The sequence below is a fragment of the Falco biarmicus genome, chromosome 12 (assembly GCF_023638135.1).
Source record: "Falco biarmicus isolate bFalBia1 chromosome 12, bFalBia1.pri, whole genome shotgun sequence".
In the NCBI taxonomy this organism is placed as follows: Eukaryota; Metazoa; Chordata; class Aves; order Falconiformes; family Falconidae; genus Falco; species Falco biarmicus.
Window position 1 is genome coordinate 32,996,942 of NC_079299.1, and position 15,087 is coordinate 33,012,028.

At 41.5% G+C, this 15,087-nt stretch overlaps 1 protein-coding gene across 5 annotated transcripts in view; it reads right to left on the reverse strand.

The window, feature by feature from the left end:
- Positions 1 to 13,848, reverse strand: part of XRN2 (5'-3' exoribonuclease 2) — a 52,527-nt gene extending 38,679 nt beyond the window's left edge. For 2 of the 5 annotated variants that reach the window (XR_008825063.1, XM_056357845.1), the window contains exons 1-13: positions 13,689 to 13,848; positions 6,193 to 6,344; positions 5,996 to 6,107; positions 4,712 to 4,823; positions 3,564 to 3,622; positions 3,395 to 3,484; positions 2,210 to 2,282; positions 2,053 to 2,103; positions 1,542 to 1,699; positions 1,069 to 1,143; positions 833 to 966; positions 686 to 743; positions 488 to 595 (exon numbers count right to left, since the gene is read on the reverse strand). Coding sequence is in view for 4 of the 5 variants with exons in the window: in XM_056357845.1 (XP_056213820.1) it covers positions 488 to 595; positions 686 to 743; positions 833 to 966; positions 1,069 to 1,143; positions 1,542 to 1,699; positions 2,053 to 2,103; positions 2,210 to 2,282; positions 3,395 to 3,484; positions 3,564 to 3,622; positions 4,712 to 4,823; positions 5,996 to 6,107; positions 6,193 to 6,344; positions 13,689 to 13,763 (1,257 nt within the window). In the remaining variant the exon portion in view is untranslated. The remainder of the gene's footprint in view (positions 1 to 487; positions 596 to 685; positions 744 to 832; positions 967 to 1,068; positions 1,144 to 1,541; positions 1,700 to 2,052; positions 2,104 to 2,209; positions 2,283 to 3,394; positions 3,485 to 3,563; positions 3,623 to 4,711; positions 4,824 to 5,995; positions 6,108 to 6,192; positions 6,345 to 13,688) is intronic. The other 3 variants (XM_056357843.1, XM_056357846.1, XM_056357844.1) reach the window with 2 other exon arrangements.
- Positions 13,849 to 15,087: the final 1,239 nt, after the last annotated feature.

Consider the following 15,087-nt stretch of genomic DNA (forward strand, 5'->3'; position numbering starts at 1 on the left):
AGGTGTTTTATCCCCTGAACTTTATTAGTGAACTGGAAGATGTCTGCAAAAAGCTGCATAAACTACAGAGACACACCAAAATAACAATTTATAAACACATTTCAAATGACAGGAAGTACAGCAAGACAAGAATGCACTTAGAACTCCAATTCAGTATTTCACCCCTGCTCCTGGCTTGCACTTCCACATGCTGCAGCAAATTAAAAAAACATTCCTTCTCCAGTTTTCATAGCTGCTATTCAAAAAGCTGCAGGCAGTAACAGAACTCGCACACAGTTTTCGTTCTGCTGTTACTTGGGGTAACAATCAGAAAATCAACTGGAAGCGTGCAATTCTTTTTTGTGTATGGAGGAAGTCACTATAGATTATAAGAAAAAAATACAAAGTTTGGAGTTTTTCTTATCCTGTTAAAGGGCCGTAACAGTTTAACAGTAACACATCTGATTAAAACCAAAATGTAACGAAGAATGTAGGAAAAAAAATTTACATCATCATCTTTTCTCTTTTTGAAAATACTATCTTCAACTTCTCCAACAGCTAACATGATCATCTGGACTCGCTGCAGGTTGACAAAACCGCTTTCTGTGAGGTACCCCTGCAAGTTAGAAAGTAATATAGTTGAAAAACAAGGCTTTTTTTGCAGCAAACACACAGATGTTTTTAAAGAAAAAGTAAAAAGACTTACCCCAGTTTTATGCACCACATTTTTATATATGTTAACCAAGCGATCGATTGCTCCTTCCCTAAGAACAAAAAAACCCCAGGAGATTTTTTTAATTTAAAAGCACAGAATGTATACTTGCAGGATAAGAAAACATATATTCTCATGTACCTGATCTCCAAAGAAGGCAGATGAGGAAGAAAGTCATTTCCCACAAAGAAGCACATAAAGACCCAGTCATCAACACTTCTTTCGAAATCAAAGGTGAAAGGCAAACTGGCCATAGTGAGTTCTCTTTCCAAATACTGCAACACACACACACACACAAAAGGACATTAGAAAACGCTCTGTATGGAGTTTAAAAGTCCCATTTGTATAAAGCAGGTACAGTAACTGCTTCAACATACCTCTCGCAAAACACATAATCGGATGAAGATAAATTCTTGTTCAGCCATAGGAAGACTGTCTGCAAATTGATCATGCTAAAATAAAAGGAGAGTTGCATTATATCCAAGCTCACCTTAAAGTTCTCCGGCTCAGTTTTACAGGCTTGCTTTGAAAGGAGTTAAGAGGTATACAAGTACAGTTTCTCAAATTCTTGTGCCAAGCATGCATTTTGCTACTTTGCATGTCTTTAGTGATAGTTTTCTCACACCAGTGGGAAAAAACCCAGCCCAACAACAGAACACCACAAGTGAGGACATTAGGTTTGGTACAAGATTTTTGTGCTACAGAAGTGTAATTTTCACTGGGTAATTTCAATAATATAATTTGCATTATGTTTCAATCAAAACGAACAGCAAGAACAGTTTGAAGATCTCATTAAAGCATAAACGAGCTTATAGACAAAAAGAATTTCTAGAAATCAGCAAATTCTTACCTTGCCTTGTTTTTCTCTGGGCAAACCTTGGCAATCCTTAACTTCATGACCCATCTGGTTACACAGACTACATGGCTTGGGTTTATTTGGTTTAAATTCTTCCCTAATTATAGTGAAGTTTGGTTCATGTGTAGCTAACCCAAGCATAATCAGATCAGCTACCGACCAAAAGAGAAGAATAAAATATAATGAAGAATAAAAAAAAAAAAAAAGCTTGATTTTTAAACAAAAAAACCCCAACACCCAGTTTTAAAAGCAAAGTACATTCTACCCTAAGCAAGTGCGAACAGACAGATGTGCTTACCCACAAACCACCCAGATAGTACAACGAAGTGAAAATTAGCCCTTCAGCTATGGACAGTGCTAGGTCCTTCCCCATACATTACACAGAACTTCCAAAACCAAAAAAAGTACACTGGATTACTTACACAAATACAAGTGAAGCCCAACTCAATCAGAAAACAGCACAAGAAAGCTTAATATGACATATTGTTAGCAAAAGAGAACTCACCGTCGGCTCCACACAGACAATGATGAGTGTTTGGGTCATGGTTTGGTTGAGCTATACAAAAGAAAGTTACATTTAGTCAAGCAAAGTCAAGTAAAATAAATCATTACTGACCATATCTTAATTTAAAACAAAGCATTTGCATTTATTTGAATTTTACCTCTTTGTCTTCTAATGTAATCCATGATTTTATGTTCACCTTCACCAGGAGCACTAGCATCAGACAAAATAACCTGCAAAACATTTAAATTATGTAAACAATTTATGCTGCCATAGTAAAAAACCCGAAACTAAAACAACTTAGGTAGTTATATGGAATACTGAATCTAACATGAACATCTGAAATTCTACCTTGTAGTTTTAACTAAAATATTTTGACTCAAAATGAAATTATTATTTAAGAGTTTGGAATCAATGAATAGACCTTCATTTTTCTCTACTAATTCAAGGATGAAGCTGACGTATTGTTTCAAATAATGACCTGATAATTTCAGTGGTAACTAACATATCTGTAGTTTCCTGATAAATTGTCAGGGCAATCAAAATATGCTCCAGAGAACTAACAGATAAAGCACACACGCCCACTTCCCTTTAGATCTTCTAAACTTGCACATACCTGGATACATTACAACATTATACACCTCCTTACACTTATGTCCAGATGCACATTAGCCTTTGTAAAACTCATGTCTGATGGAGGGGAATTAAACAGAGTCAACTGCCTTCTAATTAGACCGCTTTAACAGTCAGCTTCTGGAAAATAAACCAGACAGCTGCATCCGAGAAGATTGACTATGCTGCCCTCTCGTACAGAGCAAAGACAGGGCTGTCAGAAACAAAACTCAGCAGATACGGAGTGGTCGAGGAACAGGAGACTAGTCCAAAAATACAACAAAACTAGTATGTGTTATTTTCATTGCCTGTCATCTACTGTCATCCATCATTAGAATAATGGAGACAACACAGCCTACCTGAGGTAGCAAGCAAGTTAAAACAAGAAATAGTGAAAATAATACATATACTATATACTTAAGACACTTTTCCCCAAAAGAAGAAAAAGTATTCCTGAAACCCTGTCTCCCATTATATCAGACTGTGGCTTCTATTATCAAATCTTTTTATTGCTCTTAAATGAAATCAAAACAAATGGTGCTGTTAAATTGTGTTATTAGGATGAAATTTATCACTGAAGTCCCAGCAGAATGTGCAAGTTGGTCCATGATTAACAACAGCACAGTGCCAGAAGAGGAGACAAATCTGTTTAAATTTATACTTTTCAATTGTATCTCAACCCAGCCTAATAGATCACCTTAATTTTCCTGAAGTACGAAACTGTGAAACTTACTGTCAAATTTTTCCACCCTGGGTCACTGTTCAAACGGTCAGCAATGTAATAGCGGAGACATTTAGCAAGATTGTCCATAAACTCAGTTCCCTAAAAAGTGACAGAAGAAAATATATTAAACCTTCATTCAGACACTGGCAATTGCTGGTTAAAGTGCAAGGCTACTTACCGGTGTAATACAGTTGCTGTCAAATCTCTCTTTCACTTCTTCTGGAGGAAGAATGCCACCTACAGCAATAAAAACATTTAACAGAAGTAAATCAACATGGAACATTAAAAACATTTTTGCATAATAAAAACCCAGATGGCTCCCCTGATAACAATGAACACTTACTGAAAATTAGTTTGTTTTAAAAAAAACAACACTCCCCTCCCCAAAATTAAAGCAGCTCTTACCATTACATTATTGTAATCTCAAAATAAGGTGTTAGTACATTTACAAACATTGTTACTTCAGAAAAGTGATTTCACTACCTATTCTGTCAAAAGACTGTGAAAGAAATATCAAAGAAACTAAGCTTGCTAAATGACATAAAACATTAGGAAATAATCATTTTCTTACATATTCTCCCCTATGTTTCCACTATCTATTCACTTGGGCTCACAAACAGGGTTACATCAACTTCTCTCATCTCTGAGCTTCATAAAGGGTCTTCGTAGTCTCGAAATGCTACAGGAAGAAACGTTAAAAAAAGTCTTTGTCCTCCCTTTTTAATTTCTAAGTTACATAATGGCCATCTCACTTGGGCTACAGCATTCGTTCTTCCTACACAGTCACCTGAATTAATTGCTCCAGCCCAGATAGCATGCGTCAGCTACACATGCTCCTTTCACGTGAGTCACGTCACTGTCACCCTTCGAAAGTTGCACTGACTTTGTTTCCTCACCGAGTTTAGAGTTTCCACTGCCCAGGAACGACTCTTGCTCACAGTTCGTTATTCCTGTGGAGTAGTATTTTAATTTGATCCCTGCTTTTAAGCCTCAACTATCCTTTCACCAAACCCTAGAAATCTGTACTTTCATGACAGCTGGCTAGTTTCCCACTACTACATTTATCCCTGTTCTTCTAAAGGAACTAAGAGTACTCAACACAAATCTATTACAGGCAGGAGACAGCAGAAGAAAAAAAGTGGCATTTTGTTTTATCTTAGTTCTTAACTTTGGAAAACACAGAGGCATTCTTCTGTAGGCTTGCTATCCCCTCCTCCTGGTAATGCACATCTGAATATCCACTAAGCAAGACATCCCTTCCTGAAGTGTTCAAAACAAACAAGGTGACTCTCACTTGAAAAACCTCAGATATGGTCACAGCTTTACCTTTTGCCAGAATTTCTTGTCTTATTTTTTGCTTCTCTTCAGCAGCTTCCATGCCTTCCTTTGATGCTCTGAATCTTCTTGACCGCTGTTGATTCATTTTTGCACGTGGAGCCTAAAAAACAGTATCACAATGCTTAAATCAGTTATAGCATCTGGACAACGGCTTCCTTTCTGCTAGTTGTTTCTGGCAGCCAAGACCAGTCTTTTGAAATAGGCTAGTCTGTAATTATACAAGCATTTAACAAGACATCAGTCTAAACTGTAACCGAAACAGTGATTTCTGTTGTCCCTGTCTCACATCACCACTAGCTCTCATGGCAGCGCAGAGAGCTGGACACGTTTCTGCCTAGGTCTCTTAAGCTTCTCGGTGAGGTAAAGCCAACTGTACTCCCATCTCAGAACCCCACAAAGCTCAAGGATTCAAAGTTTCTCTGGCAAAATAAATGAAACTTAGTGACATGTATCCAAACCCATTATTTCTTACATACCTATCTTCCAACAAGAAACTCCTACATTTGTATTCATAACTCTTGAAAACAAAAAGACTACAGCAGACAGTAGTGAGCTATTATTTACAGCAGCTCAGCTGGGGTTTTTAAAAAGACTACATCAACATTTTGTTTGGATTACTTCTCCATACACACACGTTAAGAATTCCTGCACTCAAATTCACGTTAAAAACACTTTTTACTTAATGATGCTCATTTTACCTTTGAGAAACTGAAAAGCCTAGAAAACCAGCCAAAGCTTAAAAGTCCTACCAGCAGTCTCTGCTAGACCATTTTGGCATCTCTCAGTGAGAATATGCAAGCTGGATAGAAAAATACTCAGTAAAGCAAAGTTTTAAAAAGGATGGTATCTTTCATTAGACCAACTGATGTACTGAGGGCAGACGAGGATCAGGAATAGCAAAAGACAAGCTTTCAGCCTCAAATGTCCCTTAAGGTTAGCCTGGGAAATATTCCACAGCACAACTAAGTCACAGCCCATTTTAAGTGAGTCTGCTTCAATGGTTTTCTGGTCTTTCCTAGCCTGCAGCATGAATTATTACTAAAGCCACAGAACGGAGGAGCATTACTGTCTTAGAGAAGTTTCCTGCTTTTCAGAAACAAAGTTCAGACTGCAGTAGACTACATTAGCCAGCTCATACAACACTGTGGACAACAAACCCCATTAATACTTTTAATTACCTTCACCATAACTAAATTAACACAAGTATATAGGCAGATGGCATCTACCCTAATTTTACAGTCATTACTGGGAACTAAATATATCAATACTTACTACTCCATCTATAGCCATGTAAAGAAGTCGCCTTGGTCTTACAATGTTGAAGATTCTGTCAATATACTCAAAAATAGCAACCATCATTTCATCTTCATTTTTGGGTGCCGGCCTAAAACATAGAGCATTCAATTTAACATCTGAAATGCTATCCATAAATTCTATTTGTAAAAAGAAAAAAAAAAAAAAAGCCTTACTTGTCTTCTGGATGTGTACAAGGGTGAATTATACCATTCATATCCAGATACAGGTTGTCAAACTCCACCTCGTTAGGGTTAGGTTTGCTTGTATCAATCGGAACCTTGACGCCATTGCACTCTTTCGCCTGTGAATGCAGTTGAAACAAACACTGCAGTACTTGATTAGAGAAGTATCACAAATAACCAGAGGTATTAATGTACACACTCGCGCTACCCACATAATTACCTGAAAATGCATGCTTACACTATTAAAATAGCACTTTGTTATTCAAGAAAGCAATTCCTTTTACTGCCAAGACCATACTGACTCCCTCGAAATTTAGCAAAGGGACTTCAAAGTTTATAATATGATGCTATAACCTTAACAAGATAACCAAGAAGAATCAAAGTTTTCCTGCTTTTAATGCTTAGTTTTTTATCCCCAGACTGATACATCCAAACAAACCTGCCCCTCTGCCTTTTCTCGCTGCAATCTGATATTTAAGTCACACACATAGCTGGGGGAGACAGGGCAGTAAAAGTGATTCACCTACAGCTGATGGTATACTGGAGCCCCACTGATGACCGACAGGCTTCCCAAAGTACATCAGCACATCCTGGTAAGCAAAGGGCGATGAGATTTAATGAGAAAGAGGACTTCTCTCAAATTCCACTACACGAAGAAAGGAGATCCTTTCAGGTCCCACCAGCCAAACCTCCGCTTTGGGCACATGTCTTTCTTTCCCTCATGACTGTCCAATGCACCGAGATCCTCAAACCCTGAACTCTTCAACTCCTGTCTCTGTGTTTTTCTGTGGCTATATTTGAAATGCTAAATAAAACCCAGTCCTTACCTTCTACTTCCGAAAATAAGTAAACTTTTTACTCTAATGCTTCACTTCCTTTACCTCAGCACTTTTTCCACTGTCAGGCTGCTGCCTAACCAAGAAGAAACTCAGGCCACAGTGCAGACTGTAAACTCAGAGCAAACTTACAACTGCCCTAAACCACCTACAGGCACCCATATTCCTGTACTACTCTGACATTCTTGAACACTTACAACAGGTGACAAAAAGTAAACCCAGAAGCACAAAGAAAACAAATCTCAGCTGAACTGGAAGCGATAAATAGTCCCATGTTATTTTTGCATACGCTGCCATGCTGATGACAAGTAACTACCTAGGTGAAGACAACAGTCCCTCTCGCCAGCCCCAGAGCAGAGACTGGAGTCAGCCCTGTAACACCTAGGCAAAAAACCTTACCCCCTTCTCTCAAGCTGTCAGAGCAAGCAGTTTTGAAACACCAGTGAGTGCTTCAAAGGGTGCCTCCTCTACAAGGTCCAGTTTTGTTTCCTCACCACACATTTGCCGTTTTTGTTTGTTTTGTTTGGGAGTTTGTTGTGGTGGTGTTTTTTGGGTTTTTGGGGTTTTTTTTTTGGGTTTGGGGCTTTTTTTGTTGTTGTTGTTGTTGTTGTTTGTGGTGGGTTTGGTTTGTTTTCTTTTTTAAAGTTTGGTCAAACGGCAGTTAACAACACTCTCACAGCTATCATGAGTAATTCTACATTCTCCCTTCTGAAGCAAGACCACCAGCCAAATGTGTAAACCACTGAATTTGAAACCACTGTGAAACCAACAGCATGGAACAGACATGAGCTGATCAAGAAAAAGTAAAATGATTTTCAGAGAAATTATGACCAAAAAGGTTTATAACATATCATAAAGTTGGAAAGAAGCGTATTCTTGAAGAGCTTGGCATAAATCGAAATGAAGGGAAATGAATGTCTTTTTATTACATGTAAGACTACAGTCACAGGATTGCATGAGACAGGAGGGAAAGATGTGGTGCTGCTGGTCCCCTCCTTCACATGAAACTTATCCACAGCCGATCAACCAACATCAAGCACTCCCTCTGAATTTGTTTGCAGACTTGCTGCCCGCTACTCATTAAATTAGTTTCCCAGGTCTGATACAGAGCTCAAACTATCAGATTCCAAAGGAGAAAAACACCAAAAAAAACACCTTACAGATTGTATCATTGACTTCCTTGCAATTTTCCTGCTTAAAGTATCATTAGAACTAGCTGAACTTGCCCCAGTCTTAAAAGGCAAAAATTAAAACCTTTAAAGCAAAATAAGTCTTTATTTGGTATTCACATTTTTCACAGTTATAGGTGTATGCAATTCTTTCAGGGCAATTTTGTGAAGTCATTTTTAAATAACCGAACACTAAGACCTTCTATTTCACTTCTTTAAACCAGGTGAAATTTCTGCCAGTGTGCATCTTTCCTATACTATTCACCCAAACTAGTTAAATCCTGACAGATGAAACCTCGACTACTGCTTGCTTCCTTTTCTGAACTTTCTAGAACGCACAAACACAAATCACATGGTTTTGGCAGAAACCAACTGTCAGGTGCAAACACTGTACTGTGGCTTGCAGTTCTAATAAAGTTACTCTGGGCAACCAAGACCTACAGTTTTAAAAGAAGAGTATTAATTCTGGTTAACATCAGATAATGGGACGAGAAGCTTGCCTTGTGTTCTACTTGATCTTTCATCAAACCTCTTGCCAGAGCTAACTGTGACTCAGAAGATATCAAAGGCTTACGACTATGTGATATGTAAAATAAAACTGTCCCCCTCACAGATCTTACTTTCAGTCTTGAAGGTATAGCAAAATAAGCATGATCTCTTTTAGATGTCTTCGAAAGCCATTCAGTTTTCATCTGCATACTGCTGTGTCAGCAACTTCACCATTATATTCTCGTAAACCTATCAGATTTTTAATGGAACAGCCTTGTAAAAGGTTTAAGTATCTGGTAGCGATATCTCTTGTGATATAACTAAACTGTTCACTTTTAATCTACAGCCTCTTTTGAAACCATTGAAAACAGATCTTCAAATATGATACTTTAGTTGCAGCTTTATTAATTCATATGAATTTGATTAAGAATAGTCTCTCCTGGATTTTATATTATTTTCAAGATCTTCCTCTTATTCTTCCTGCTCAGCTTAAGAAGAAGATTAATCAGATTTAAGAAAAAGAAATAATCTAGCATGGTAAGAGAACATGGATCAACTTTTTAATATTTCGAAGAGACAAGCTACTGGGAGATACAAAATTTCTGATTAGAGAGATTTATAGCAATCCTAAAATACACATAGAGCTGATTACATCGTGAGAGAAGTTTAAATTAATCTACAGTAAGACAAACTACAGCTTCTCACTACTGTCCTAGTATGCTCTCAAATTTATGACCAGATTTAAATATAAAAAAATTTAATGAATATGATTTATCCATGTGCTGTCCTTACTGTAATTGCATCGTGCTCTTAAGTTGGAACAAAGCAACGTAGATGAGGACATCAGGATCTGACATTTCAGCTATGGTAAACCTAACTTGGCCCAACGGAATCTGTTGTATCTCTTCATTTCTTTTAATAAAGAACATTTGCTGCTACAAGCCAATTATTAAAGACCCAAAAAAAGGGACATACAATCACAAACTCAGTAAAACCAAAACTATATAAACCTTTATTGTACCTAAATATTTGAGCAGTTTTGATTGCATAAAGATTAACATAAGTTTTTAATAATTTACAAATGTGTGATGATGTCTCCTGCTCTTAGAGCAAACTATTTAATTGTTGCAGATTGCAGATATATTTGCTATTTAAATTATGACTACTTTTAAATAAACTGATCTTAAAGCATTATCCAGAAACAGCTGGACAAGCCTGCAAGACAAAAGTGTAAAACATCCATTCACAATTAAGACAAACCTGTAAAAGAATCTACTTTATATTGTCAAAGCTCTATCTGCATCCTGTTGATCAGAAGAACACTGCTTCAAAAAACCAAAACTAAACTTCACCTCGCGGTTACTGAGTGCCAAGGCTATCTTGCCAGCGTGGCTACAAATATGACAGACAACTATTAAAGCTGCTGCCTCCACAGCCTAACTGTACTGCTGAAACAGGTGTTCATTCGCACACGTGAACTTTTGGCGTAATGGAGGAAAAGGGGGTTTGGTGAATGAATGGCTTGGACCATACAGCCAGCTGTGATGCTGACTATAACCAAAGAAGTTGTTCACCTCTGTGAGTTCCCTGCTTTGGTGGAAAGAGCTACTCAAATACGAGATATGTACCTGACAGCCCTCTGAACCAAGGGTTGCCCAGACGCTCAGAATAGGTCACATGAGAGATGGCACAAAACCCAAGAGTTTGGTAAAGCAACCAGAACAATCACTGCTAGCTGCCAACAGCTTATTCCAGAGCAAACACTCATACAAATGGTGATTAAGCTGCACTTGTAAACCCACAAACCACATGCTTCTATAATAGTTCCCCATGGAGCACAAATCCTCAGATTTTACCTATCCACTGGAATAAAAAAAAATCCACTTATTGCAGCTACAGGTAAACTAAACTTCACACATCATGCTGAGAGAGGCTAACTGAAACCACAATTGTAATAAAAACAAAAGGAGTATCTCACAGTTTTAACTGTGCAACATTTAATTAATCCAAATCTATGGTTCTGTTTCACTGCCCGAATCTGAAATGCAAAAACACCTTGACTGTAACAAGAACTGAATACTAAAACCGAACTGCCTGCCATTTGCATATGCTGGAATCTCGCTGAAGGCAGGCAGGTAACACATGCAGTCAAAACCACCCAACGTCAATACATAATTCAATTACCTAACTCTCTTTTCCCTTATCTTCTCTACCCTGCCTACACATTTCCATCTCCTCACACTACACTGTTTCCCAAACAGGAGGCATGTCTCTCCCATGGGACAGGAGGTAGCAAGCAGGCAGAAGCCACATCACATGCTTGGCAGCAGGGATCAAAAACAGTATTACGAAGGGCAGAACGCAGCTAGTACAACCTGACAAAAGACGACAGAATTATTTGGAAAAGCATACAGGAAAAAACAGTTTACGAAGCATGAACTCGAGACTTCATCTTCTTGGAAAAACTTTGGCTAAGTTAACCCTGAAGAGAATACCTCATCGTGTTCATTGCACTGTGAAGCTATCACAGCGCAGCTATTCAAATCCAATGCAAGCCTGTGCTGTTGCTGAAGGAAGACAACCCCATCCTCCCCATTACCTTCCACCTCCCACCATGTCCCTGAGGATGGCACAAGCCTTCACGTGTGGCTCCAATGATGTGCACAAAGGAACCAGCTGATCTGAGAACGGGCCTAGCAAAATATAAGGCAATGTTATTTCAAGCTGTTACTTCCTAGAGAGCGCTCCCCAGGTAACCATACAGAGCTCAGTGCTGGTGCGAGGGACGGGATGAACACCAGCCATCAACTGCAGGCAGTGACCAGCTGTAAGTCAGCCCAAAGAGAACTATATTGTCTCAACATTGCCAACAGAGACCTGGAGATGGAATGTGGTCCTCATGGACACCAAGATGCAAAGACCCTGGGAAGGAGAACTGCATGGTACGAGGAGTACTATGCCGCTACCTGGGACTGAAAGGAATGACTATATAAGGCCGCATAACTGCTTTCCAGAAGATGGATCACAACCGCTGTCATAGCAACAAACCAGAAAACTTGAACTTCACGTGAATTTTCTTCATTATAATACCATTATAATACAAAAACACACCTCCTGGCCTAAAGCTACCTGCCTCTAAGGCAAACCACACCTCGGGCACTCCTCTTTGGACATGCTGGTAACCTTGCTCGAGAAGGTGGAGACTGGCAACAATCCATGGGCCAGAGGAGGAGCAAGGTGTGTTGTTTGGCATAAAAGATGGCTCCTTAGCAACCGAACTTTGAAGATCTTCCCCACCAAGGATCATGACAATCAGAAGAACCATAGGGACGCCTTGGACCCGTGGCGGTAGCTATAATCCTCTTCCCTTTTCTTTTTTACTTTACCTTTTCTTCCCTTCCTGTCACTATCTATTACACGCCGCTTTACAGGCAAACAATAAAGTTGTGCTGTTTGATCAAGGCATAACCCCTTGGCATGGTCACCTTGATATTTTGCGCTTCAAGATCATAGTAAATGAAGCATCATGAGTCCACTGAGTGGACTGTGACACCAGCCAGCTCAAAGTAGTCAACAAATTGTACCTACTGTGAGCTGCAGGTTAGTAAAGACCACCCATGGAGCCCAGCAACTAGGTCAGGACTAAGTCTTCATCAAAAAGCATCTTCTGGTGCTATGAAAAGCCAGATTTCAGAGGACGTCTTTGGGAAAATCAGCTTCATGTTTGGGCAGGAGATACTTCTATACTAGAAAATACCAGCAAGACCAAAAAAAGCTGAACCTGCTCAAGGTTAAAGAGTCCAATTACAGTTTTAATTTAAAATTTAATTAATTTAAACCAATTGTTTTAAGCCTTGGATGCAAGCATGACCTGCTGCGTTGTGAGCACATTAAAAAAAGAAAATCAGGCTAAAGCAGGAAGCTGTAGAAGGACTAATATATGATAGAAAAGACTGACAAAAATAATAAGATCTGAAAATGATACAATTGTGAAGTACTGAAAAGCTAGGAGAATGAGAGCCCAAGGAAGTGTATGACCATATGTACACCAAGACATTGTTTTAATCTTGTACAAAACTCGTGCAGCTAGAAAGGGACAGCTCAGTTTCTTCTCAAATGCCTCATTCCCACCCTCACCCTTGTGCTGGCACCAGCTTTCACACGCAGCACCACGGAACTGATCTGCTTGAGAACAGGATGATCTCACAGAGACAGACGAGTTTCCAGGCCCACAAGTTACCTTTAACCATTCACACTAGCATTTCCTTACTCCTTCCAAGACAGGCAGCTTCACTTTTGTTTTCAACAAGTCCTAAAGCTTCCTTCAGCTTGTAATTTATAAAAAAGTTGTTGAAAAGCCGGGACTACGAAGAACAAGCACATAAACAAAACAAGAACCAGCAAAAAGTATCCCCACTACCCGCTATTCACCAGAAGTTTTACCAAACCCTTTCACAAAATCCACTTGTTTTGCCCGAGGCACGGCAAAGGCAGCGGCCACCATGCTCGGGAGGGCCGGCTTCAACAAACCGGCTGGGGCCTAAAAACCTGCCCGAGGCACCCGGCTCCTGCCCCCTCGGCTTCTGCCCCCCCGGTCCGCACCGCTGGGCACAAGCCGAGCAGCAGCCCTAACTTCTCCCCCACGCCGGCTGCTTCCAGCCAGGCTAAAAGCCCCCGGTCAAGAAACCACCACCAAACACAAACGCAAAAAAGTAAAGAAAGAAACCCCAGACCGACGAACCCCACTCGAAAAGGCAGCGGGAGCGGCCGAGAGAGCACAGAGGGGCAGGAGTGGCGTCGCACGGGCTGCGCCCGGCGCCGGCAGGCGACACCCACCGGGCCCTGCCTGCGGCCCCCGGCCCCGGCCCTGGTCCCGCGGCCCCGGCGCTGGCCCCGACCCCGGCCTCCGGCGCTCCCTCAGCCCCCCCAGCCGCGGGGCGGCCGCTAGAGGGGCCCGTCCCGGGACAGGAGGCTGCGGGGCGGCCCGCCTCACCTTCTCCTCCACACAGTTGACGATGATGGAGGGGTACTTGCGGCTCAGCCAGCGGAAGAAGGCCGGGACCCCCATAGCGGGCCAGGGGAGCGGGGGCGGCCGGCCGCGGCTCTCGGCAACAGCCGCGCCCGGTGAGGCAGCGAGCAGCGCTTCCGGGGGCAAAGGGCAGCGCAGGGCATTGTGGGGGCAGGTCACGTGAGGCGCACGCGGCGCGGCCGCCATCTTACGGGCGGGCGCGGCAGAGCGCGCAGGTGCAGGGCTGCCGCGGCGGCCCCAGCGGGGAGCGGAGGGGCTGCTGTTCGGGCTGGCCCCTGCCCTCCCGGGGGTCCTTGCTGGGCCCCCGAGCCCTCCGGCTTGCAGGGTTGCTCCTTTGGCCCGTCGGTGACAGGCGGAAGGGAAAAGCCTGAGAGCGGTTTGTGGTCTGAGGTGGCACCGCATGCCACCCTTCTCTCAGGCAAGGCTCTGTGGGAAAATGCCCCTCAATGAACGGCCTCGTTAAAAAAAAACCACAATGGCATGCTGTCGTGGGATGGCTGAGGCAGAAGACATGAGAAAAATAATTCAGGGCATGGCTGCTCTGCTGAGGCTCGTGCTGTGGGGCTGCTCTCCGTTCTGGTGAGCCTGCCTCGCCATGAGGAAGTCGGACAAGGGGCAAGGCTCTGGAAGAGGCCATTGCCCCTTCGGGAGGAGAGAGGGGGCTGTTGGCAGCAGTTTAAAAGGAGCATCGAAATACTGGCAGGAGGGTGGGAGAGCGGGAGAGGCCATGGGGACATTGGCAGCAGCAGCGAGCATAAAATTGCTCGGTGCGATATGTGACGGTTGCAAGAAGCAGCCTAAAGAACCCCCATCCCATCGGTTTGCCTGTTGCATAAGCAAATAGTATTAAGTTAGCTGTCTGACAATGTTGAAATGGAATTAAACCTTAAGGTATTAAACAGGATTAACACGAGGAAGATTCTGTGCTCCGCTGTGTCCTGTCACTACACACCAACTTCATTAGGAGGGCAGCAACAGGGGCGAGGACATGAAAAAAGCAGCCTGGAAATCATTAATAAAAATAACAAAATCTCAGCAGTGCTTATTGAGTCAACGCCGCTAATTTGGGGAGGGGAGAGGAACCTTGCTACCTTGCTAATTTGCTGTAGAACAAATTAACCCAATATTGTATTTCTCATTATTCTTAGCCTCACTTAGCTGTTGTTAAGCCATTTTCTGTTGTCACTCCTCTTAATAAAATCTGTGACTTGAATAAATTTCTCCAGCAACTTTATATTGGCACCACATCTGTGGTATCAGCTAAAGATTGTCCTTTATCTGTTCCTTACAAAATGTGCCCTGATTGAAGTTTCCTCCTCCTGGAATTTAGTGTAGAGTAAGACAGCTTAGTATTAACAGTTGG